The 27,118-nt window shown below is 42.2% G+C and overlaps 1 protein-coding gene across 1 annotated transcript in view; it reads right to left on the bottom strand.

Annotated features, from left to right (window-relative positions):
- The window catches only part of ADARB2 (adenosine deaminase RNA specific B2 (inactive)), a 108,282-nt gene that overhangs the window by 7,656 nt on the left and 73,508 nt on the right, over window positions 1–27,118 (bottom strand). Inside the window, exons 5-7 of the mRNA XM_074157236.1 lie at window positions 26,228–26,379; window positions 10,913–11,081; window positions 705–886 (exon numbers count right to left, since the gene is read on the bottom strand). Of these exons, the coding sequence (XP_074013337.1) occupies window positions 705–886; window positions 10,913–11,081; window positions 26,228–26,379 (503 nt within the window). The remainder of the gene's footprint in view (window positions 1–704; window positions 887–10,912; window positions 11,082–26,227; window positions 26,380–27,118) is intronic.

Here is a 27,118-nt window from a genome sequence, read left to right as displayed (position 1 = left end):
GTCAGGGGGATAGAGAAGAAAGGACCACAGAACTGGAGTAAGGACAGGGGCTGGGAAGGAAAAGTGGTGGCAGTGAGAGTAGGCCAAAAGGTGGCTGGAAACCATGGAGATGCTCACACGACAGGCAGCAGCCTCGTCAGACGGCAGCAATGCCTCCCTCTGGTCTGCTGAACAGGCAGGGGCTCCTGCATGGACAAACAGCCTTTTTCTCGTGACCATCTCATCCATGGCCAGCAAGTGGTGAGGGAGTGGGGGCTCCGAGTTAGGGGCAGTGGTGGTGGGGCTGCATGCACAGTGCCAGAGGTGCAAGGGCTGGTTCTCCTGCCTGCATGTTTGTGTGTTGCTGGGTGAGGGAGAGCGGGACAGGAAAGAGTTAAACCTAACATTTACTGCAAACTTCCTCTCTGGTTTTTAGAAATCTTTTACTTAGTCATACACTTTTTTCCAATTTGAGCATTCTTTGTGCAGTGTTTGTTTTCCTCCTCAGCTTATATCCACTACTGGTCCCTGTTGTAGTCACTGCATATGAAAAAGGAACTGGATTTAAATGCATCAGTTTCTTCATTCTACAAATTTCGTACTCTGCAGGAAAAAAAGAAGGCATGGGCTAATGGTTTACTTACAAACAAGTAAACTGTTTGGTGAGCGGCACAATTAGTGATGGGAGAGGGCATCATTTGTCTTGCAGGCAGGTGTTTGCTTACCACTGAGAAGCAGCTGATTGCGCCGGTATGAAGCTGGCAGCTGACCAATGTCTTCTATTCTATGGCTCATTACCCGGGAAAGGTGACCAGTGTGATAGAGGCTTCCCACAATGATGCTGTGCAAGTACATGGGTTCAATGAAGGAGCTGAGGAGAGCACCTTGGAGCCCAAGGATGTTCCATCTGGAAAAGAAATTCAGGAGCAATAAAACACACAGGTGGAGGAATGGCCACAAGAGAGCTATTCTGGGAAAATCAGCAAAGGCCAGCACATGGGTTGGAGGGATGAGGCATGAAACCATTCCTGTCCCTGTCCTATGACACATGAAGCACTTCACTGTTGGGTTATTATACACCCGTGGACTGACTCTCCCTCTACGATGGTTTTTGATTACTGTGATGCCACTGACTTAAGCGATTGTGTTATTGCAAACAGAGGTCTCTTGTTGAGAGCTACTCTTTATAAAAGCATTTTGTGTTTGATGAACATTCATTTAGCATGTCTGTAGCAGACTTTCAATTTTTTTCTGGATCTATAATTTTATGCTTGCCATGGTAAGCTAAAATGAGAGCTTTTGCTATTCTACCTTTATTTACTGTTTGTCATACATTAGTACCAACCCCTAACCATACAGTCAAGATAATACATGACTTAGGTGGCCAAACTTCCCACAAAATTTTTGTGAGTAATTTTCAAAAGCCTCAAAGGCTGACATTTCCTTGCAGAAATGATCATGCAGAGATGAAGACATCCACAAGAATCAAATCCTGTTCCTGGAGAGAAACAAAAGAGTTACAATTTTAGGCAATTTATTTGTAAGCAATAGTTTGACCTGCTCTCTTTAGAGAGTGATAGATATGTCTCTGTAGCTGTCTTAAAGGTGGAACAGAGTGATGGTGGAAACCTTGGGGCCCTCAATCTGTTAATGGCTGTAAGGTCCATACTACTGCTGTTGGATTAGGTGCCACAATTGTTCTGCATTTTAATAGCCTACGAATTTTTACATCAAGCTAGGCACAAATATGACAGGATGCTTGCTCCAAATTCTTCAGGGGACAGGTAATTGGTTAAAAAGTGGAAAAATTAAAAAGGAGAAAGAAGTCATGATGCATTTATCTTCCTGGCAAACTTACTTAGCTCAGCCCATCTACCAAGAAGTTGTTCCCCACCACACAAACACTATCATGCTCTCTTACACTTGGATAATATTTTTATATGTTGAATGCTGTCAATCTGTTTGAATAGTTTTGAGTTCAGGAGTTCAAACTGAAAATGCTTCAGAAAATGTAGTTTTGGAGTGTATTTTGGCTCATTAAAAACCAGAACACCGGCAACGTTTGGAACTCTGTAGCTGACTGGAGGAAAGGGTAAGAGGTGCCTGCTATTTAAGGCAACATCCAGTGGCTGCCATGCTAAATAATGAGTTTAAAGCACAATCTCCATCAGCAGCAAGCATTATGTAGCTAATTTCTTACATCATTGTTCTTTTCATTAATTAACATTTCTCAACCATTGGTGCAATTATTGCAGTGCCTCCGTGCTGTATGTCTCTTTTCATGATTAATAAGGAGTCATTATATTTCCCTTTCCTGAAGCAGTCAATTAACACGGAATACTTTCCATTAATTACTGAATGTTTAAAACCAGCATGCTGTACCTGGAGAGCAATCTGCTCTAGGAACCTGTGACACCAATTGCTTTAAAAGTTCTCTTTAAATTTTATTCCAAAAACACAAGCAATTTAGCTGGCTATATTAATTTGCCTCCGAAGCAGGGCTGTGAATGAGAAACATCTTTTAATCTCATGCAAGAAAAGGCAGCCATCTGGCTGCTGAGGATTTCAGAGTCAGACTCTCCCCGTCTCCCTCTGTAAATGCAGGTCATTAAAGTAATGTGTTCATCTACATAAAACTCAAATGGAATATAAAAGGTAATATTTATATACAAACAATTTAGTCCCACAATTTAAACAGTCATTGGTTTTATGAAACATTTACTTTAGTCGATCAGATTTGCATAACTTCATTTGGGGAAAAAAAAGTGTGGTCATTCCTGCAAATAACATCACTTTAAAAGGAAAGAACTAGCTGCCTCTTTGAGTAAATATCCTATCATGATGCAAAATTAATAATGCAAGCTTAAGAAATAGAGTTTAGTTCAGCCAACAGTACTATGCCTCTGACCAGTTTCTAAGACGAGTGAAAAAATTGGACAGTGATATCTTTGTCCAGATGGAAACTTGTAAGATATCAGTGTTGTTTTCAACATTTGACATTTCCTTTAAAAAAACACTTGTATATTTGATTGAAGGAGAGAAAAAAGCAGCTAAACAGAAAAACAACATATGTTCAGCAATATTGGAATTTTAGCAATATGCACATCACAAGAAATCATCTGAGCTTTATTTACCAAAATAGGGGATTGTGTTCAGATCATAAATTACAAAGTAATAATGATTATTTAATTTAAAGCCTTTGCCAGGAACCTGCCTTTTCTTTAGAGATATTTCTCTGTCTAATTTTGAACATGTTCATCCTAGTGTAAAAAGGGATTCAGATGTCAATGGAATTACACTATTGGAAACCATAGTGTAAGCATGATCAGGTCATCCCCTATGTATTAAAAGCATTTCATAAACATTAATTAATTCTCACAATGCTGTGAGGTAAAGCCCCATTTTTATACACCCCAGGGAATCATGGCAGAAAGGCAGTATGACTTCTTGCAGACTGCTGCATTATTCAGAGACCCAGTGAAAGTCCTGGACACAATAGTTGTTTCTCCAGACAACCCTGTTTTCCCACCCCAAAAGAAGTCCCAGGCAGGTGTGGGGGGCAATGAAACAGCCACAGCGAGGTTTGACTCCAAGGTATAAGTAGCTACAAGACAGGTTGGAAGAGGGGTTGGACCAAAGAAACAAAGGACATAAAGGTTGTGAGAGCAAGCATTGTGCCTAATGGGCAGAAAGTGGTGTAAAAAGAGACTCAACCCAGAACCAGATGGCATCCTAATGTAGAAAGGACAGAGAAATCAGAAAAGGTGCCAACACCGAGAAGGCAATATTCTGAGGGGACTGCTTGCCAGGTCTCCTTGAGCAATGCCAAGGCTGGTGTCCACTGTGGTGGTGGTGGAGAAACAGGACGAGGGTGGTGGCACTACCACTACTACGACTGGCCACTTCCCAGTTCAACACACCACTGTTTTAGCAGCATCCATTCAGAGAAGAGGGATGAAAAAGCAGAGAAGGAGCTTTGCTTTCAAGTCTAGTCCAAGTCTGCCAAAGCGTTTGGCCAGTTGTTTCTTTCTGGAAAGCAGCCCTGAGCACATGCATGAATCCCACTAAGTCAGCACAAGTCCCAGGCAAAGAGGGGTCCTGCGCTGAGCTGGCCAAAACGAGACCCTCGCACTGTTACTCTTGTCCTTCAAAACACCATAAAAGAACATTAATGATGGGTGAAATTTTCATCTACTCATTCTGCTTGTTTTGTGGATAAAAAGATCTACTTTGGAGGGCAGCCAGTTCAGTATTTTGCATAAACAATAGATTTAACTGACAAATATTTGGGGAAAGGTCTTTTATCCTGTGTATTGTTCATCTCTTGACCAACACACATGGCTAATGTACTGACTCATTCCTTTGATATCTGAACATACATGGAATTATTTGTAGGTGGAGGATGAGGAAAGATCTGTCTGAGCAACAGTGAAACTATCAATAAGGGTGCTCATTTTTGAAGGAGCTATTTCTCTGTAGCCTAATTTAGGTCCATGAAAGTAGCTGTGTTCCCATCTGTAACAAAGTGCTCTCTTCAAATGTAGCTTTTCAAAATAAAATTATTATTCAGAGCAATGCAGTGTTACATTTTGGGTCCTCAATATATCAAAGTGACTTTTCTCGCTATGAGGAAATATGCTGGATCATTCTGAATTTTCCTAATTGCGCAAGATTTTAAGGGCTGTTTTCAAGGGCACGCATCTCTCTAATAACTTCTGTGCTGTGTGCTTCATAATAACCGTTCCAATAAAGTGAAAATCAACCCACTGCTTCCTTAGTCACAGATCTTATTTAAAAAAAACCAAAATCTTCAGCAAGCAGGATCAATAAAACCAAATGTCTCCCCTTTTCACTTAAATATGGCAGCTTTTGGCACTTTAAATGGAAGAAAGTATACCCTTCCTTTTATTCAAACAGCAGATATTACTGCACTGTTTACAAAGACAAAATCCCGCGTCCGGTTTTCAATATAGATAATCCTTGAATAAATATATTTTTGCCTGTTTGTCAATCACAGAAATGCCAGCGATGAGCTGGGAGGCATCCCAGAGCAGGCAGCCTTCCTTTAATTAGAGGCTGTGCTGCCCCAGCCCCAGACGTAGGGTGCGCTGGGGGTGAGCCCCTGCTGAGCCCCCATGCTCCTGGCATCCTGGGACCACTGGCGAGGTGAAATGTGTTCCCAAGTCCTAACCGCTTTGCAGCCTCCCCACCTGCATGCTGTAGCATCATCTCACCAAGTGAGTTGGCTGCAGCCCCTTCCTGGAACCAACCAAAATACGGATGATAAGAACACTGAAGAAGGGCCTCGGGAGCAAACCCACGGAGGTGCAAAGGGCTGTAGCCTCCCACGGGTCTGCACGTGGCTCCTCGCCCATCGCTGAGATGTGGTGTGACACCTGGAGCCCTTTCGCTGAGTATCTCCAGCATCAGTTTGCACATAGCGCTACTCAAAGCCGAATGCTGACAGGTTCCTGCCCTCGAACCCCTTCGAAACTATAATGTGGAGAAATTTGCACGATCTCAGGGAGCTGTGTCCACCTGCCATTGAAGCTTGGTGAGACTGAAGTGTCTCCTTGGGACCTTTGGAAACCTCGCCCATTAAAAAGCACCGCTGATGAATTTCAAAGCGCATTTTGTTAAGGCTTTTTATAAAAGACACTTTTTTTTTTGATATTACTAAGAGCTTTAAGTCTTACCTGCTTGGCGTGTTGTTAACCTCCTGTACCACAGTTTCTATTACCAATACTTCCAGCTATGCTTCACACAATATAAATTGTTATTCATGGTGGTCTGTGCTCAGCAGAACACCTGTGGTGTTCCTATTTATACGACCATTTGGCTATTATTGGTTTGGAAACTGGAACTAGTGCATTAGTTTTTGATCTGTATTTTAACAGTAGGTGGTTTATATATGTTTTCTGCAACATAACTTGTGGTGAAAGATTGAAATTGAAATCTCAGTCACACAGAAAGGGGTTAAGAGAGAGAATTACAAATCATATGCACAAATCATCTCTAATTGAAGATCTGGCTGTGTTAATTGATTTTCATTTACATTCGTATGCAGCCTCTGAAGTAGCTTTTCTTAAGAGTTACCTTGTCAGGCTTGGTCTTCTGTTAACAGTGGCTCTGGTCGACAGGCTACCACTAAAATAGATCTAAGAATGCCAATTTCTAACACTGACTTTTAGTCTTGCATTTTTATATGCTACTTTTAAATACAGCTTAATGTGCTCAAATCATCTTGTAAAATGCTACTTCAGACTCCCACTGCTAAATCCTGAAACAGTGCCTTAAAACTACATTACTTTGCAATACTCTGAATACATTCTCAATAAAGATTCCTTCTTATTCGCTAGCCTGTGGGCCCAAATAGCTCACAAACCTTAGCCATGGCACAGGAATAGACTGGCAATGCAAAGTTTTGAGGTCCTTTGTTATGGTTTGTGTCATTTTACAGGTGAGGTATAATTTAGATGTTCAAGGTCTTATTTAACCTCTGGGCTTAATGTCACTGTTTTTGTGAAGTATGAGGAAGCGGTGGCAAGAAAATACTTTTAAAGGTGACCTTTTGAGAAGTGGTATTAAAAAGACAATTTTAAGGCCAGAGCTTACAAAATAAACACTGAATTCTGGCTTTTATTTGATATATAAAGGCAGTATTTGTGAGGATTGTTCCCTCCAATCCCTGTACCTTGCAAAGCACGTTCCCCACGCCTGCAAGAGGAGCTGCAGATGCCCACTTCTGAAAGAGGACAAGTGCCACATCTCGTGCATTTACAAATATGTCTACACACTATTAGTGTGTGTAGATGTAAATTTGATGCAGAGAAAGCTGGCATCTCTCCAAAGTAAATACATCAGCTAGATATCCAGTGAGCATGAACATGCTTTGCCCTGGCCCCAGTGTGAGGTCTCCAGTCGCCTTGCTAAGGTCTATCAAGGAAGAGAGCCCTGAGGAAGAGCAGTGCAGGACTCAGTTTCTGATAGTACACAGACAGAGGATATCTCTGTTCACATAAAGGTCTTAATATAGGTTATAATTAGCGTGAAGAAAATGTTAAATGACACAATTTTTTCCCCAAACAGCTGATCCTTTTCAAAATTATTTTGCTCATGATATTGCTGCTTTTTGACAAGTGCATACAGTGTACATAACAGAGAAAATGAAGGCCAAAATCTTAGGTATTAGTGTAATTAATGAACTATGGGGCTAAAGAACATGGTTTTATCCTAACATCTATGGCACTGGGAGGCTGAACTCCCTTCAGCTGGCCTGGGAGACTCACAGAAGTTGGGAGTGTAAAAGCCAACACCCTCTTAGGATGGGTTATTTGGGGATTCACAGAGCCCAAACTTTAAATCTGCACATATAAATGCATAAGTTTTTAAAGCCAGAAGGAACCACCAAGATCTAGTCTGACCTCCTTTATAATGCAGCCGCAGAATTTCACCTCATAATTCCCTACCTGAGCCAAATAACATGAGTATTCATGCCAGAAGTGTTTGTGCTTTAATTCAGTAAGGGAATAGGTAGGATACCAGGCTGTTTATCCTGCAATCTCAACACAGCCAAAGAGCCCAGATAATGCATACCAAGCATCAGATTCTCTCAAACTTGTGGTGATAGTAATAAAAATTGTTAAATGCCTTTGAATAACAAATAAATCTGATTAAACCACTCTCTGCTTATGGCTATCCTGTGAGCAAGAAAGAACATAAATCGTTAGATGCATGATTTATAGAATATTATTAACTTTTCTGAGTAACTCTCTCCATTCTTGGTCTTTGATATTCTGATAGCAATGTCCTTTGCAAATAATGCAAAATGATGTATATTTTAGCAGTTACTGGCTACATTCTCAAGAGGAAACATTCTCTAATAGCCCAGTGCTCCTGAGGGGCTTTTACAAGCAATAAAATCCAAAGTATACAAGCCAGATTTTTGTCAAATTTTATTTGACAAAATATTATACAAACATGAATTTCAGCTTAGGAGATCTTTTTTTTCTCATTGCAAGACAAGTCCAGATGATGTGCAGCAGAGTCCTGCATCCTGCAGACATTTGAAGAGTCAGCTGTCTATGTGGTAGAGTAACTATTTGGAGTCACCAACTGATCTCTTCCTGGGGGCAGGACTGGGGAAAGGGCTCTCACACAGCAATCTCCTCATCCACCAGACTCCTTCCCTGCCTGTATTTTCTATGACCAGAGGCAAAGAAAGCAGAAAAGAGCCCTGTATGTGGCAAAGCAAAGATCAGGTGAAGAAACCTCTGGTTTCTTCCTCTTACAGGTGTGGACAAGAAATATAAAAATTGAGTGTAGATCATATTTAATGTGATAAACTGAAATTTGGGAAAATGTTTACTGCAGAGTTTATCTCTCACCACTGTTTCTCAAGCTCTACACAAAATTTCTAGCAGCCATAAATCTCTGGCAACGTTGTCACCAGCCCTGAGGGGATTGCTTATTTTCTGCCATGCAAGAGAGGTTTTTGTGAACTTTTCTTGCAGTGTTGGTGCTTTGTGACTCCCAAACCAGAACCTGTGAGCCCAACTAAAGTTATGACATGGTATGTGTACTTAGGAGCCTGGTGGAAATAAAATTGCAGGACCGGGTCTCGCAGCGTGACTGGGAGAGAGAAAGGAAGGGAAAGGCATGAACTGCAAGTACAGCTGGGGTTGGGCATGTCTCTAGAAATCCTTGGGCACTCTCTCCAGAAGCTTTCAGACCCTTCACCATAGTACATGCCATAGCAATGCACCCAGCCCTCTCTGGGCTCCATTTGCCTTTCTCCATTTCTCATGTGAAAGGGTATTTGTTTTTACATTCAGCTCTATGCTCTCTACTTTACTAACTGAATTTTTCTCCTCGGAATCCCCATTCGGGCCCCTCTTGTTTGGTTTCTGTCACTTCTAGGTGCTGGGAGCTGCCTGCACCTGAGCTACAAATAACCTCCTCTATGGTCATTTCCCATCTCTATGGAAGAGGAACGACCATTCCCTCTTTCCTGTAACCTTCATCGATTTCTGAATCTCCATACTCTCTTGATCTTTTCTCTTCATCTGCTTACTCAGCAGTTGTTCTATGCATTTTCACTGTACCAGAGCTCTTAACCTGACCAAGGAGCCCACAGTGATTGGAAGTGATCAAACTTCTGAAGCATTTGTAGTGCCACAACACTACCACCATTCCTACAAAGTTTACTTTTTCCACCACTTTTCTCAGCGCCTTTTTTAACTGTCCTTTACTGGTAAGAGTAAACATTTGCTGGTCAAAGCAGAGAATAATGATTGCTGATCATATTTTTTTTTTGTCTAGGAAAATACCATGCCCATTTGAGTTACAGTGCAAACAAATAAAATTGCAGTAATACATACAACATTGCAGCAATAGTATCAAAGATGAGAGCTGCAAGATTTTTTTTATCTTGGAAAAAATTTGTGGTAGATTCTTTTTTTCTTCACAGACTTTAACGCTCTTTAGATATGTGGCAACAAAGAAAGGATTCACTGGAAGTGCTTAGCAGATGTGCTTGGAGAAAACCCAACTTCTGAGATTGTGCATTGCAGTCAACATCCCCATCAACAGCAAATGTAATACTGTTCACAAAGCTGATATTTAATTCACTGGCTAATGGCATTCAAAAGCACAGAGAGTGCAATATTTCCGTTCTCAAACTTACATTTTTTTTACTTTTTTGAGTCTGAGTTTGGAAAACCCAACTGCATCTAAAAACAGTGTAGGAGATCCGCTGCAAACAGCTTGGGTTTTCTGTTATCTCTTTATGAATAAATGAAAACATTATAGCAGAAGTTGCTCTTTATCCTTCATGCAAACAGAACAGTTGTGACGATTACACTTAGCAGAGGGTGGATTTTGTGAGTCTGTCAGTATTTCCATTTGCTGGTTCAGTCATACATTTTTCTGCCAAAATGGCAGGCTTTGCTAAACCTACAGACTAATTTAACTTCAGTAGGTCATCCGGTTAAAGCCAAGACCAGAATTTACAGATTTTAGTTAAACAAAAGCTTTATGATTTTTTGAAATATTATGTTTATATTCGTCTTTAATAATTGGGCCAAATTCTCTGCTGGTGTAATTTAACTTAGTTCTTAGCCATGATATTCCAGCGGAGAATTTGATCATAAGATTTACATTTTTATAGCTATAAGGTAATGTATTTTATATGTAGAGCTGCATTTATAGCTAATCCATATAATATAGATATAATTATTAACATAAGTATACATGCATGTATAGATATATACTAATAGTATACATGTGCATCCAAATGCACTCTTTGTTTTCTGTTTGTGATTGCCATCATTTGCTATTAGTTAATGCCCTGAATTAGAATGGTGAATCTCTTTACATTTTATGTGCCACCATGGAAAAATTTTGAAATTTTTATTATATATCAATTATTCTACATAAATATATGCTGCATTTACAGGACAGAGCAGAAAGCCACAGAGGGGGCTGTGATGTGAAAACTTCTGCAATGACATTCAAAATAAGAAATATTCCTAGCAGCTTTTAGGGCACTTAATCCAATAGGATGCAGATGACCTAAGTTTATCTGCATGATGGTTTGTTTGCAAGTTTTGGGGTAAATGATCCAATAAGAGCAGAGTGGATGTATTTTATTTGCACACTGAAATTCTATTGGCAGAAATGCTGCAAAAAGGGCTTATATTTTTGTCACACTGTAAAAAGCAACTAACGACCCATGGAGAATTTGGGAAAATGTCCTATTTATAGTCCATCCTATTTATATGGTTTGTTTTTGCATACAAAGAAGGTCTTTCTTTCCACAAGGTTTTCCAGCATCTGGTAGTTCCCCAATGGTAGTCATAGTGCTCTGTGGCATCACACTTCATTTTTACATGCAAAGATTTTTGCGATGTATCTACATCAGGTGCTACGGTACCTGGCGATTTTGTCTGTACAGGACATGGTGATGAGCTGCTCTCCCAGCAACACGCCGTCCCACGTCTGAGCTGCGTTGTGACACCGGACGGGTATGGTTCCCTCTCCAGACTCAATCTTTGTTCGGAGGTGCCCACGGTATTTTCTCACTATGTGCTTGCTGCTGTTCACTGGGCAAAACAAACACAAGGGTGGCAATAATTAAATGTTTTTGGAAAGAAACTGAGAGGCTGTGTTGATGCCATAGCTTGCATTTGCAGAACCACCTGTGGAGGTCCTTTAAATTGGATTCAAAATTACATGAGATTACAGCCCAAGAGAGCAGCACAATGGAGAAAAGTATGTGCTTCCTAGCATGGCTGTCTTTTCACATCCATCAAAACTTTCACACAGCACACACTGAGCTCATGTTCCCATTCCCTTCCATATTTAAGAAGAACAGAGGTGCTCTGTTTTTAAAGAAACAGTACAGTTTCTTGGTTTTAACCATTGCTTATAGGATAGAGTTGTCTCAGGGGAATATTTGGAAAACCTTGGTTCAATGAGTGTGATCAAAAACTCACCTGCCTGACACAATCTAGTCCAATACTCGAGTACGATATTCAGCAGCATTTTCTGAATAACTTCAGAACCGAGATTCTGGTTTGTTATCATGAAATTTCACTGAAAATTATCAAAAGATGAAGTTCTAAACTCTGGATCAAAAGCAAATCAAAACTTGGTAGTTATTCATTGCTTGCTTAAATTCCCTCTATAGTGTCCATAAAGTGAAGTACCCTCCTGCCTTGTGTCATACCAATATCTTTTATGAAATTGCCATCCATCACTTGAGTGATATTATATATTTGAGTGCAAGGCAGTTGCTTTTGGAGTGGTGCAGGGCAAGAAGATAATGCACTTATCCTGTGCCACAATGACTTTAACTGAGTCCTGCAGATACACAGTAAGCACAAAAGATAATGATATTTCTAAAGTATTTCACCTTCATATTTTCAGAAAAGAGAAAACCTGAAGTTCATTATCAAAATCACCCTTCTCTTTATACTGCTACTTTGCCCCTGCTACAACCAACAATTTTGGTTGTAAAAGAACAGCAAGAAACAGCAAGGCAATCCTCTGTGTCTGCTTGCTGTCTTACCCTCAGACGGTTTCACTGGAGGGCTCCTTCTCCATGAAGGAGACCTTTCACAATTTCCCTCTAGCCCAAAGGAAAATAATGAAAGATGGTACATGATAGCCTTTGCTTTCAAGGAAAAGGAGTGCTGCTTCTACAGACATGAGACTTTTGCCCATAGTTCCAAGTGTCCTGTGTATTTTTCCATGGCCCACCCCTCAGGTAGAGCAGAAGGTTTCTGCTTGTGAAGGTGATGTTCCTCAGTGGGCTACAGAGCTGCCTGGGTTTCTGGCACTGAGTAACATTGGTGTTTCACAGGTTGCAGAGCTGATCAAAGCTCTGTCCATGAGCAGCTGGCTCTGTGCACACTCCCCAGCCGCTCGCTCTCTCCCTCTGTCCTTTTTTGCCGTCTTTGCTTTGCAGGACTGTTGTCTGTGCTGCGAGCTCTGGTGGAAGCAATTGATTGACTCTGGCTGCTGCCAATGGATGGTTTACAGAAAGGGAATGGGAAAATAAATCACTTCATCCCATTGGGATTAGTGGAGGTAGCAAACACATGTAGAACTGCAGAGTCAGCTGTGACCTGCCAACGGATGGGCAGCTGAACCCCCAACGACCATTTCTTCACTTCCTTCCCGCCTTTTTAAAATTTAAGGTGCGAATGTGTGTGCCAGCAGCAAACTGGACTAGGTGTCAATTGGATTGACTGGCCATGGTCGAAACCAATTCCCATCCAAAACCAGGCTGCATCATATCCAAAATGTTTGCAAATACTGTAGGGTTTGTTTGTGCAGCTTCAGGAACCGAGTTTGGGGGAGAGCGGTTATTGCACTGCCATCCCCATCAGCAGCAGTGTCCCAGTGGGGGATGTGGGGTGGTCCTTGTGCCCAGTTGTCACAGAGCACCTCACAAACTGAGACACTGCAGGAACCACCAGACTTGGAGCATTGTGGCTTCTCAAACTTCAGTTCTGAGGGAAACTGGGAAGAGCCAATGGACAAATAAAAAGTTCAATAAGCAAAAATGCCAACGCCTCAGAAGTGTCTCAGATCCCTCTCCCCTCAAATTGCTGGGCTGTGCCAACACTGCTGGGAAACCATCTTTATGGCCATGTGTGCTGGTCCTTTGTACATCCCTCTTGTCTGGGATGCCTCCTGCAGTATCGTTCAGAGGATGCTCTGTGGATGGGATTAGCTGTCTGGGAACTGGTCCATATTTTTCTTGGGACTCTGTGGGGAAACTAATTTTTTAAAAACTTCAAGCAGTGGTAAGCAGCATTTTTTATTATGAAACCACAGAGTCATGGGGAAGGTGCATGAAATTTGGACAAAAAAAAGGAGAAAGTGATCACTTCTGCTTTGCAAACACATCTAGCTGAGCAACAGCAAAAAACGTATAGCAAAAGCACTTTGCCTTAGTCTGCACACACTGAGAACTGATGGCACGGCAGAGCTAGACCTCTGCCAGGGAAGCAGTGAAGAGTGACTCAAGAGACTATTGCTGTTTCAGCTGGTAAAAAGCTCAACTTTAAGCAAATCAGTTCTCTTTTCCTAAGCTTTCCCGCAGGTATAATGAACATAATGATGCTTCCTTCTTCTGCAAATTCATTTAAAGGTACTGCTCAGAAACTATTTATGAAAAACAGATGCTATCCTTTCAATAAAGATCTACCACAGGAGTCCACCTGCTGGAAATCCCCCAGGAAAAAATGAATTTTTAGTGTTTATTTCTCCATCAATTTTTTTTTTTTTAGAAGAATATTTTCTCTTGCTACACCTTTCTTTCCCCATTTCCCTTCTCTGTCTACATTCTCAGCTCCGGCTCTGACTGTCCCCTGTAGGTGCATTGGTCCCCTAGATTACTTTTTTTCAGGCAGTTCACCGTGTTGAGATGCTTACATTTTGCATATGTGCAAAGGGACCTGCAACTGCTCGGGAATATTAGTGACTGTATGATAAGATGAGCAGCCCATCATTTATGTGACTTTGATTTCACTACGTAAGTATTACATAGTGAGGGGCAAAACATCCCACAATGTGCTGAAAGAGATAAGGAGCCAGTTCAGGGGAAGAAAAAGCATCAGCCCTGCAAACAACTGTTGAGCACTTGGGGAATTTGAAGCACAGGCAAACAATTTGGGGATCCAAAACATTTCGGTGAGTTTGGGGGGTCTGCTTATTTGAGTTGTTCTTCTGAGTTTCCCTCAGGACCGAAGGAAGTACAAAGGCCAAAGTACTCCACATCTGGTTGTTATTGTAGCATCTCAGCCCTGGCCTGCAAGTATCAGAAACTGAATAATAAAGTTTTTAGAAGCCTTTAGGAAATGTGTGCCAGTGCACAGATCATCTCAGTTTCCAAATGCTCATATTAACTCAGCCCACGTGTCAAACTTTGCTCCCCATAATGCGTGCTCTACCCAGGGTGCAGCCAAGCAGACGGCATTAGTTGATAGGATTCAGGCAGCTGTGGCCAGTGTACGCTCACCCTGGGATACACTTCCACAGCACTGATAAGGGGTTTTAGCTGCTCAACTGCTATTAAATTCAATGGATAGGGTGTGACTAAAACCCTGTGCTGTACTGCCTGTCTGAGGCTGCTCACATTGCTGGGATAGTCGGCACACAAGCTCCAAAAGATGAGCTGTAGTGTTTATATAAAATACTAATAACCCATAGCTCTGAATACTTTCAGATTGCCAATGATTAAATCAATCCACATCCGCAATTGGAACACACTTAGTTCTTTTTTAGCATGTCATTAAGTCGTGCAGGAAGGTATAAATATTGAACAAAGAAAACGATGAGGCTCTGTGTGCTTTGCACTGAAGCTGCAGACAGACTCTAGAACATAAGCTGCTTTCCAGCAGTAAAAAATGCAGTCCACTTGCTAGCACAGCCTGTTACAGATCGTTTGAAAGCAGTCTCAGAAATATACTTATTTATGCAACTTAGAGTCACAAACTACACCCTACTGCTGTTCTGCTGTTCGGTATGATCAAAGCATCAGTGACTATGAGCATTTCTGATCTTTGCTGTGCTGGTTCTCCAACTGCTTAATCTCAACTAATTGCAGGGGAGAAGGCGTCTGAGGATGCCACTTCAACCAGAACAAAATGTCAATTCAAACCGGAATTGGAAAGGACAAATTTAAAAATCATTTGGAGTGGATTTATGATGTGTGTTACACTCAGATGTGGAAATTACTCCTGACGGCTCCTAAGATAAAAAGGTGCTGGATTATTAATTATTGGATTAGAAATTTACACAGGTGCCTTGTATTTAAAATCAGTGAAACCCACTGATTTCAAAGCTCGCCCCTTATTTTCATATTTTCTCCAGGACCAGTTCTGGCTCAAATGGTAATGAAAAAAGCCACTCCATATTTATTATTTAGTTGAAGGGTGAAGAGGAAATGGACGGTGATTAAACAGAATCACACGAGTAAGGCTCTGTCTGAAATTTTGCATGACTGCCTCAGAGGTTCATTTTCTATTTCCCTGCTTCAGTGGAGGCTGTTCTCTCCTCATGAAGGAAGAAATAAAACAGCCTGTCTTGCATTTTTTCAGTGCTGGACCCTCTCCATTCATCAGCATGGTTTATAAAGCTTCCATAGAGTGGTTTGAAACAAAGGGGTGGAAAAAGAAGTGTTAACATCTGACTGCCTTTGTATTTTGATGGTTATTAGAGATGCACTTTCCTCAAGCAGATGATGAATAAATGTACAATGTTACTATTTCTGGAAGTGTTGAAGTGAGCATCAAAGCATGCTGAAGGCTTTGGATGTGTCTCCTTTGCTGGGTAGGGTGGCTGGTGAAATAAATCTCTGCTGCGTTGTGCTTTAGTGACCAGCAGACAGTAAGGCTAAAATGCAATGGGCCAGCTTTTGAAAGCTAGAAACTTTAGGGACATTCTGAAAGAAGGCTGGATTTAGGAAAAGAAGAATATGGCAGGATTTATCACATTGAGGGCTACGCAGTTAAAAGCAATGGTCTTGTCTGAAGGTCTACAGAGCTGCCTCTGTGGCGAGTGCAGGGATGCATCCTTCCCCGGAGGGAAGACAAGCACCTGCCTTGCACGGGTGAAAAGTACATCCAGTTGAATCCCTTAAAGTCAATATATGCTTTTTAAAATGTAGGCCAGGAGGCCTATTGCGTCTGAATGCAGCCTCAGGGGAGGAGCTCTTCTGCTCACTCCCAGAGCCATGTAGCACCTACCATGTATTGGCAGAGTTCAGTTCAGATTTGGGGTATAGACCTTATCATTAAGCCCTCTATACAAATATAAATACTGAATACATACCTTATATGAGAATGTTACAAAACCTTGGATATCAGTAATATGTGAAACTGAAATTAACAGCTGAAATTGAACTACTTTACCTTTTCCATCCTCCCTGCATCTTTCTTGTCTGAAATCCTGGCTTTGGACAGCAATCAGGTATACTGCGACTTGATAAAAGATGTTATCTTCTTCACGTTATTCTTTCTCCTCATCATTACTCTTCAAATAACATTTTTGTATATTTCTACTTCTTTCACAATTTTTCATCTGCCAATAGTTTCAAGCGATGTGCAGACAAGGTGTGAAAGCGAAGGCAATTTACCCATTCATAGCTCATCAATATGTGGTGGTTAATCCATAAGAAGACTCCGTGATGGGAAAAACTTGAAGTTTGAATCCAAAAGACCAAAAAAAAATTTCTGCATTATTTGTCCTTATCTGTTTTAAGTATAGAATTATTGAGTTATGATTTTTGGTTTGAGTTGTGTTGTTAGTAACTGTAGAAAAGGTGTAAGAATGGTACCGCAACGGAGTAAAGTTTACCACTGAGTGTTTTAATGAAATTTCATCATTTTGGTCCATCAAAATGCCTTCATATAGCATCACTGAGGGGCAAAATTTCCTCTGTTCAGGTGACATAGCATTTCACAAAGATTTTTTATTGTTTTTGTAGACTAATGTGAAATGTGTTGAATGCTTATCCTGGAGAGCAACATTAGAATGCCTTTACGAAACTAACAGCTAGAGTGGAGAATGGCACTCCAACACATGGCCCCATTTTGCCATTGGGCTAACTTCTAAGTAAGCCCTAGTGTCTCAGCAGGCTTTAACCCCTTGGCACAAAAAAAATTAATCTGAGAAATAGAACAAAATATGTACCCTACAAACCAATTTTCTCTAATGTCTATCTTTAAGGAACCTCTGGTATCAAAATGTGAGTAACTAGTTAAAATTCTCTTTAAAACAATTTGTTGGCAATGAAGTCATACACCGTTTCCTCTGAGAGTTATAAATAACTGTTACAGGCAAAGAGGGAGGAGCAGTACTAGGTCAGGCATGGGGGAGATCCTTCACGCCACCTGCAAACCCAGGCTGCAGACTCCAGCCTACTCCGCAGTACAAGTGCATTAATACGTTGAAGCCAAAAGCTCAAGATTTATCAGTGGAATTAAGATTCTGTGCATGTGGCAATCACGGAAAGTACAACTCCAACACTTCAAGATTATTATTTTTAATTGCTAATTGCTCCTCTCATCTAAAATCAGATGTGCAATGGCGTTCCTTTGGAAGTGCAGCTGCCCCTGCAGAGCAAAGCCTAGAGACCTGGCAAAGCTCTGCGCTGGCACTGTGAACTCCATGACGGAGAAAACTTCTGCCTCTCAAGCCTTCATGAGCCTTGTCACCAGCCACAGAGGCACATTAGCTAGTGTCTAGCAACAATCATCTCATCTTTGACGGTGTGGGGAGCTGCTGCCTGGCTGAGCAATCAAGCAAAGGCAGGGCAGTGGCTGGAAGGTGTGTGCGGAGAGCGAGATGTCCCATCACTTGGAGGCCAGTGAGGACCAGTTTATCACCTGTGTCCTACACTATGCATCATTGTACCTTCTTCCTATTTTTTTTTTTTTAATGAAAAATATTTTTTTTAAAGATGGGCTTTATCTTTTAAATATAATTTGTGTGCAAAATTGTCAACATCACTGGAATTGCCCATTTGGCAAAAATTCTCTCCCCTGCCATGTTTTAATCAAAAAGTTTACACAAACATAAAGGGAATGTGTTATTCATCATAACCCTCTTTCTTTTATCAACAAAACATGCTGTTATTCATGTGGCTTTGGGATTTTTGTTGTTGTTTGGAAATTGAAATCTTCAAGAGTGATTTAAGAAAAATGTTGTGAAAGAAGTCAGCAAAATATGAAAACAGAAAACGAACCCCATGAGACAGAAACAACAGTGATCTGTCAATAATATTGACAGTTATGCAGCCCCCCTGTGGTTGGTATGAGCCTGGAGAGGCTGTGGTTCCTGCTGTATTACCAGACATACCTTAGTTAAACTTCAGCTTCTGGAGCTGTAGATGGAAATTACTGAGTAAAGTCCTACGGTCTCTGGTTGGAGAAATTCAGTCTAAATTATCAGGAAATGGTCCCCATTGGTCTTAAAAATCTATGGATTGTAATTACTAAATTATTCTGAATAAAGATATAATAGTGCTTAGAATATATAGTGCTTTCCATTTTAATATCCTGCTCTGAGCATTAATTAGCCTTCCTCAAAGTTGTGACAGCTGGATACCTTTTATTGCCATTTTCAAGGCATGGAAATAGAAATGACCAGAGTAAGGTGAGCTGCTCAAGGCTACTTAGAGAAGTACCAGCCGAGTCATGGTTAGGATTAAATTTTTTGTTACTCTAATACAGCTATCTTCAGATTTCTCTCCTCATCAGACTCTAAGAAACTCCCCAGGAGTTTAAGGGCTTTCAAAAGTCCCACAGAGATCTTACCTGGACCTGGAGTTGCCTGACAAGCTTTATAAAACTCAGCTCATGAGCCTTACCTGTGACTCCTACTCCATGGAAAGGTAAATTAGACCAAATTAGGTCTGACTGGGTATAATTTTTGCTCACAGGGATTTTTCCCAACTATATTTTGATCTGTTCCACCCAAAATACGTGCTGTTATGAGGCACCTATCTTTAGCAGGGTATGGGATGTTGGGGGTGGAACTGGGGCAGCTGTGTCCAGGAGTACGCGGTCTCTTCGTCCCTGCTTCAGGGGACCTTGGAGAACCTCAGATATTATTATTCCTTTGGCTGGAAAAATTCTGGGACAAACAGCTTTTCTTGGTGAAATTTTCTACTACTATCCTGAAAGCTTCTCAGCCGTGGCCTTTTGCTGATTAATGTAGCCTTTTTATCACATTTGAACATTGCATCCAAATGCAGTGTTTTACAAAGCAGCAAAACCCATAACAAAGCAGAATCAATAAATACAGTGCAATTCCCTTTGGCGATTCAAGCATTCTGTTAAAATTAGGATCTGATTATAGCTGTGGAAACCTGTTTTCCTGAATCCTAACAAACACATTTTGCTTTACATGAAAGCTTTTCAAAGCTGTGGCCAATGATGGCTTTGAGCAATCCATTGTTTTCAGCATATTCTTTCTTTTTTCCCAGATAGACACACAATGCGCTGACACATCCTTCTAAAAAAAATCTTATTTTCTACTTTAAAACTCCCCCTGAAACAACAAAACCCAAATAAGCAAAAGCAGCCAAGAATATCACAAGGAGAGGGATTTGGGACATTTTCAATGCATTGTGAAAGCCAAAGAGTTTTCTCATGATGTATCAGTTCTGACAAAGTTTTACAACAGAGACTGAAGAAAGGGAGCTGTCTAGCTCGGCTGATAGTGAATTCACTGGAGCCCGGATCCACGACTTGGGAAATACAGGTTCAAGTTCTTCTTTGAGTCTAAGTGGCCTTGCATGAAAAAGCCCACCCTGAACTAGGCATGGAAGGAAATGAAGTACGGTTTTTTCTACCTCTTGTTAGTGTGCTGCTGACCAGGAGACATGAAAAATACAGGATGCCATCCCACTTTCACACAATTATTTTATTTAAAAAATTTGCCTGACAGGTTTTGATTTCTTTCCAGACAGTCAGTACTTTGAGACCTGAAAGTTGTCCATGAAGTGAAGTGGTTATTGACTAGTCAGCTTTAGTAAAACTCCACTAAAAACCTAACTACCCAGCTTGGCGGAGATTAATAACAAAATATGAAGCAATAGCAAACTTTCACAGGTTGATTAATTGGCACTGAAAACTTTAGGACTTCCAATGTAGCAAAGCAAGAGCCTCTTTCAGACATGCATTCTGGGGTCAAGCATGACAATACCAACAATAAAACCATAATTTCACCATCTTCTTTCTAAGCCTGGGCATCACTAGTTTCTCTGTCAGGTTTAGGGGTTAGAGCTGACCCTAGGGTTTGGTAAAAGGACTATCATGGCAGGCTCTGTAGGGCATCAGACCTCTCCTTTGGATTACCAAAATCAATGGGATTTCCAGCAGCCGGAACATCCAGACCACATATTTGCAGACCCTCTGGCACTGCTGCTCTAAGAAATTGGTCCATCTGAACATGGAGATGCAATAGCTACTGCTTCTGCAGCTTTTCCCTCAGGTGACATCAGAAGGACTGCAGGGTTCACAGCAAAGGGCTTGGGCCAGTCCCCATCTCTACTTGTTCTGGTCCCTCCAACATGAGTCTTTCCTCTCCTCTATCTTCCATTCTCTCCCTCCCTGGCAGCTCTGGAGCAGCAGAGAGTGAGTAGGAGATGTTGGGGGAGGAAAAGCTACTTGTAGCGCTGGAGATAGGTCAAACAGTTGCCTGTAGGTGTTGTGTGGGTGCTATGCATTGGAAGGAGAGGAGCTCAACTCATCCCAGAGCTTTCCAGAGTCCCCCCACCCCTCATAGGTCTTATACTGCTGTCTCTTGCCCACTCCCTCCATCAAAGCCGGACATCACAGACCCTGTCCCCTGCCAAACTTTCCCATCCACGCCATGGTCATCATGTCCCAGGGTCTCACTGATCCCTCTCAGCCACACTTCCTTCTCCTGAAGTCCCTTTGCCCACCTTCCCCAGTAGAAGAACACTCCCCTACAGTCCTGAGCAGGGATGTAAGCTCCTTGATAGACCAGCTTCTAGTTAACTGTAGAAAGTCTTTGGATTTCCTTTGTATTTACTTTGGTAAACTGAAGCTGTATCAGTGGCACAGGCAGGAAGGGGCCATTGCTTCCACAGGACCTGATCTCAAAGGAGGATGACAAAGGGTGTGGTCCTTACACCCTGAACCCAAACCTTTTGGATCCATTCCAGTCCAGTCTTAATGAAGCAAAAGGACAATTTCTCCTCACCTTCTTTAATAACCAGTCCCCTAGCCCCTGAAGTAACCCAACAGCCTGATGCTGTGTCTGCAGTTTCTGCAGCATCCTTTACATGACAGAGCAATCTGGGCTGACCACAATAATTCATCCAGAGCTAGGATTATTTCTCCCGAGGCAGTGTTCAGTGCTACAGCCTACAGTGTTGTGTGCATTTTTTTTCTATCATGTTACTTCTGGGCATGGTTCTCTATGATAATTTGTTCTGAGATCCCCCAAGGTATTGTTCTGCTCAGTCATATGAAAAATAGGAAAATAATGCACCTTCACCCCAGTTCCACAGACAGGCCATTCATCAACATAAAATCAACTTTACAACCTAGGAGGAAGCTACTCCACACACTGAAAAGCTACGAATATCCAATATGGTCTCCCAAGCTGCAGCAAGCCTGCAGCCATGATAGAGCGGTACGATACCTGGGAGCACTTGTACAAAAGAAACAAATAGTAGTATCCAAGCCTAAAGGAGGACCTATGGTTACCCTCGATTTTTGTAACCGTAGCAGTATATCGATTTGTTAGGACCTGTATTTTCTTGTAGTTACAGATGGCCCTCTCCAGCCACTCTGCTCAGATATGGCTTTCAGGGACTCTGATCTGGGGGCGATATACTGATGCAATCTGGGTCAGCCCCATCTGAACACAGAGTGCTGAGTCTCCGGTGGAAGAAGGACAACCCTTTGAGGCAGCCTCAGTTTTGGGGGTTAACAGAGAGCATTTTATCCAAGAATGGGCTGTAAAATCCAGAAGCCAGAGTCACAAGCAGGGAAAGCATAGGTTTGCACAGTGAAAGCACGCTTGAAGTACAGAGCACAAACTTGTCTTTCAGGATGCTCTTCAGTTCCCCAGTTTCTCTGAAAACTAACTGCAATGCATATCTTCTCCCCATCACATCACCTACCAAGGCAATGATCCAGCTCACGTGGTTGCAAGTGGATCCTGTTTAGATGAGAGCTCTGTCAAATGTGTGTGCATGAGAGCTTCAGCACAGCTGTAGGTTAATAGACAAGCAGGAGGAAGACCCCATGTGGAGCAGACGCAATGGTGTGTTTCAGACCTAAAGGGAGCGTGGGATAAAACAGGAGCTGGGCTATCAAGGAGTCAATGGTACAAGGCAATACAGCATGTTAGCAAGAGATAGAAAAGTAGCCCAGGGGAGAAGAATGGAGACGAGCCCTGGGGCAAATTCTGTTTGTCTCTTTCTTTGGCAATCCATGTAGTGAAAAAGAGGGAGCACATCGCCAGAAGATAGATGGACAATGAAGTAAAATCCTGCCAGGGAAGGAGGAGTGGGGAAATGGAGGATTTATTAGCTCGATTTTTTAAGCAATTCATTTTGCTTTTCAAGAGGCTCTTGAAAAAAAAAGGCGATGAGTCAAGAAGCCCTAAATTAGCTAGGAAGGCACTTTAGCAAATCAAGGGCTTGATTATTCTGTGGTTTGCCCTAGATTCAGGATAAGGTGTAAAATATGCAACAAATACTACAGGGCTAGCTGCCGCCATGCCTGCAACTCCACCTTATGAGCTGAAGTATGTGTCCTGTAATGGAAAACAACAGCCCCCTTGAAACCTCCAGGAAACCCACGTTAACTTACTGGCCTCAGGAGAAGTCAGAAATCCAGGCATACTTTGCTTAGAGGTAAACAAAGGGAAAAGGCACTGGAAAAGGAGATGTTGTCCCAGGTTCCCTGACCTACAGCACTGAATTGAAGCAGGGGCAGAAGCTGTGTGGGAAGGAGCAATCAGAGTGGTGAGGATACTGGGAACACGCTGCCTCTTCACCATATAGCTGTGCTACAACCCTCTGTGTGACCTTGGAAAATGATGAAAAGAGTCTTGGGAAGGAAACTGTCTGGAGAGAAGGAGCCAGGACAAACCCATAAAAATTCTCACAACTGTCTGAAACCCCTCTGGCATTTCCCAGCCTTCCTGCAGCACCACTGACCCTGGCTGGTCTCCTCTCCCGCTGTCACCCACACCTGCACCTCTCCCCTCAGCCTTGTCCCCTACTGTCTTGCATTGTACCTGCCTCTCCCAAAGCTTCAACTGCCCTTGAATACCCCCTGCAAGCTCTTGCAGTGTCCTGACCTACAGGCATCAAACAAGAGATAGAAAACTCCCCTCCATGCTCAGAGCAGCCCTGGTCCAACTGGATTTTGCCTCTCTTGGAGCTGGCTAAGGTTGTATCAACAAACAAGTTTGCTCACCTCTGATCCAAGAAGGGCATCATTGCAAATAAAAAAAATTCTCTTTTTGTCCCTAATCTCTTACTTTCCTGCATGAACCTGGCATGGGTGCAGGCTCCCTGGACCTCTCCTCTGCATTGCAGCCATTCACATGAACCGTGGTAAGGTCTGTATTTTACACATGCCACTAACTTGGTACCCTGCACTATTCAGTAAGAAGTAAACTGGGTTTCAAGTGCATGCTAGCTTATCTCCTCCCTTACCAGAACAAAGCTCATAAGAAGGAAATGTGAGGTCTCCCTGAGGGTGCTGGGGAGACATGGTGGATAATAGGAAATTTTGGAAGGAGATTTGAGAAGTGGATTTTACTCACTCCCTATATTGATAAAGGCTTATCATATTCCTTTGCAAAACCAGAAACCACATGGCGAGACACTGTTTTTAAATGTTAATGCATCTTTAGAGAATAATCAGTAACATTTGATGGCTTGTGCTAGCGCTAGGAGAGGCTTCTTTGTTGTTTAAGAAATGAAACAGCATTCATCTGGAGTTTCTTGTCATTACTGGATGAAAGAAAGGTTATTTCTTTAGTGAAAAAAAAAAAAGAGAAGATCTGAATGATAAACATTATAAAATACTTATCTTCCCAGATGTGTCTGGGATAATGTGAGCTAAAAGGAAATGCTTATCTTACTGAAGGACAGCTTTTGGCAGCATGGCTTTTTATACAGAGCTAAATTATTTTAAGAGCACAGGACAAAGGTAGAGGGATCTGCTTAAAAGAGTGAAATATAAACCAGATGTAGTGCCCCTTCAAGTCCCACTACTGAGTCACTGCGTAACCTTGGGTAAGCCACGCTTGCTACCTCGGGTTCTGCAGTGGGACAATAATTGGTGTAAAAATCAACAAGTATTGTTGAAAAGTATTTTTGTGAGCCCAGTACAAGTTTACTGTATGAGTGTCAGGTGTTGTGTGATTGTATATTTTTAAACACAGCCTGCTGTATATATTGTTATCTGAAGAAGCATTCCCTCATTATCTGCCAGATTTATGTTTTTGTTGAAGCAATCCATGATCCACCTCCAGGGCTGGGTTCAGCTGCATATCGACAGGCAGCACTGCCTGTCAGCTGCCGAAAGCACCTGCTTCCTCGGACATGAAAGAACAGAATCAGTCCTGGAGAGTCTTAGTTGTTCTTGAGAATGGACCACATTTGAAAAAAAATTACAGATTTTGGTGCTTCCACTTCTGATGGAAGTAAGGTGTGCCCCAGGAAGCCTGCCTTCTGGAAAACATGAGGACCTTTTAAAAAAAGCCTTTTTAGATATCTCTGGGTGCACACATGAAGTGGGAGGCCAAATTCACTATTCATTTTTGATATTCAGAGGCACTTGCTTTTCTATTTTTAATTTTGTTTTTAAGATGATGCGGTCTCCTCCTTTTGTTACCTCGTCAGGAATTTGTCAATTTGCTCTTTGTCTTTTAAACATTTACTTACGTTTTTTCATTTTATAAATGCTGCTGACAGAATGTAGAAATCATGTCAGGTAAGGAAGTGTATTTCTTTCCTGAATAGGCGCATTCTGCTTTCTCGCCCCAGCAAGCTGCTGTTTCATACATGACAAAAAGATTCCAGTCTGGGGAGAATAATACCTAATCGTTAATAAATAACTTGTGCAAATAAGAACCAGGAGTGAAACCACCATCTGATGGATTTGCCTGTGAGGAAGTCAGGTCGTTGTGTGACCTTGGATGATTAATTTTACATTCCTGTGTCTATGCTTCCTCCTCCATCCGTTCTTCTGTCTTGCCTGCTTCACATTCAAGGTAGCCAGGGCAAGGACTATTTCTCATTATAGGTACATTTAGCAGCCAGCACCATGGGTATTACAGCACTGTAAAATGCATGTATGAGAAGCAATACCCAGGGGCAGAGATGAGTGCACCTTCCACATTGTGCATTGGACCATGGAGTGACAGGCACGTGTGATAATAAGCCCCAGACCTCTCAAGTCCCCTGTCCCTTGTTGGGGGCATCCCCTGTGGCTAGGCAGGGGCAAAGCTGTTGCAGTGGGTATGCAACGAGGACATGCCTCTGTGATGGTGGAGCAATGACAGGGACACGCATGTTTGGGGGGTGAGGAGATGAGAGTACTGGGTTAATGTGGTGGAGATGGGATGTCTCTTCATGGACAACAAGCTCTGCTCTCGGTGGCATACACCTGAACATACAGCCTGAACTTCGACCAACGCTATAGATGTCCCATAGCATATCATATCATATAATCTCATCTCTCTACCCGAGGCTCCAGCTGCTGCAACCTGGACAGCTCAGGATGGGTGTAAGAAAAGTCCAGGCATCCCCAGCTAGAGACCTGAATCTCTGGTCTAGCCCACAGCTGTGGCTCCAAGTATCTCTTACATCGTAAGGACCCTTACCAAGGCATTTATTTACTGTTGGGGTTGCATTTCCTGCTAGGAAATGCAGGCTGTTGGGGACGTATCTCCCAGCAGAGCCACTGAGCCTCCCTCAGGCATGCAGGGCAGTCTCCCACTACCATGCCCAGCTCTGATTTTCCCTGCAAATCTTCCTCCAGTACACAGGACTGAGCACCAGTTGCACAGACACACAAACACCATACAGCCCACAGTGTTTCTGCTCTCAACTGAAACACATTCTCTGCAAGCAAAGAAAGAAAGGACTGATCTTAAAAATAAAAAGGAAAAAAAAAGGAAAAAAACTAGGCAAAAGGGAAAAAGGAGAGGGAAGAATTATTTTTTTTCTTACAGTCGGTTGTGATTTCGTAGGGGGAGTTGAGGCGTGCGTCTCCGCAGGGTGAAGTGCTCACGTACAGATGGAACAGGATGTTCTCCCGCAGCCTGTAGCCTCCCTCTTTTAATCGCACGAAGATTGATCGCTCCCAGTCTTCTCGCCGCTTGCTATGATCACAAAAGAGGTTCCAGGTCATTTGTTACACGCCAAATCAGAAACATTTCTGGTCTCTCTCTCTCTCTGTTTTCCTCTCTCTGTTTGTTTTTATTAGCACCTGGCATCATATATTTCCCCTAGTGACAACAAGAGAAAAACAATAAGCTTCTCCAAGTGAAGAAATGTGTGAAGGGGGTAAAAGCTGTCAAAATGCTTTTGGCTTGCTTACCTAGAATGTATTCTAATGACAAAACCTGTGGATTTTTGAAGGGTGACTCTCCTTCCTCACATGCATGGTTGCATAAACATGTTGGTTTTAAAGAGGTTCTGGTGCGTGAAGAAAGGAAAAGTTCTCTTAGGCCCTCATGTGAACACATGAGCTCTGCTCATCACAATGCCTATGCACGTGTTTAAATCCCATTAGCATCACTGCAACCGAGATGTGTGTTTATATGCTCCGCTGAAAAGGGCCTCTAATGAAGCACCCAGATTTTACAGCCCCTGCCAACCCACTCCCCAGGTGTTACTTTTCTTCCCCGTTCAACCAGAGGCACCTACAAGTGCTCCATCTGAGCCAGTAACCTCTTCTTGGTCCCTCAGCATTTTTGGAAATCAGAAGCCGTCCTGAAAAGTGAGGACCAAACTTGTACGGGCCTTTCTCAGCTGAAAAAGATACTTATTAAGATGAAGCTTTTATTTTCACAGTGGTTCAGCAGCTAGATGGGGACACAGCGCACATATTCCATTAGC

The sequence above is a fragment of the Numenius arquata genome, chromosome 12, assembly GCF_964106895.1.
Source record: "Numenius arquata chromosome 12, bNumArq3.hap1.1, whole genome shotgun sequence".
Taxonomy (NCBI): domain Eukaryota; kingdom Metazoa; phylum Chordata; class Aves; order Charadriiformes; family Scolopacidae; genus Numenius; species Numenius arquata.
Note: the sequence above shows the minus strand (reverse complement) of the source record. Positions and strands in the feature narration are given on the sequence as shown.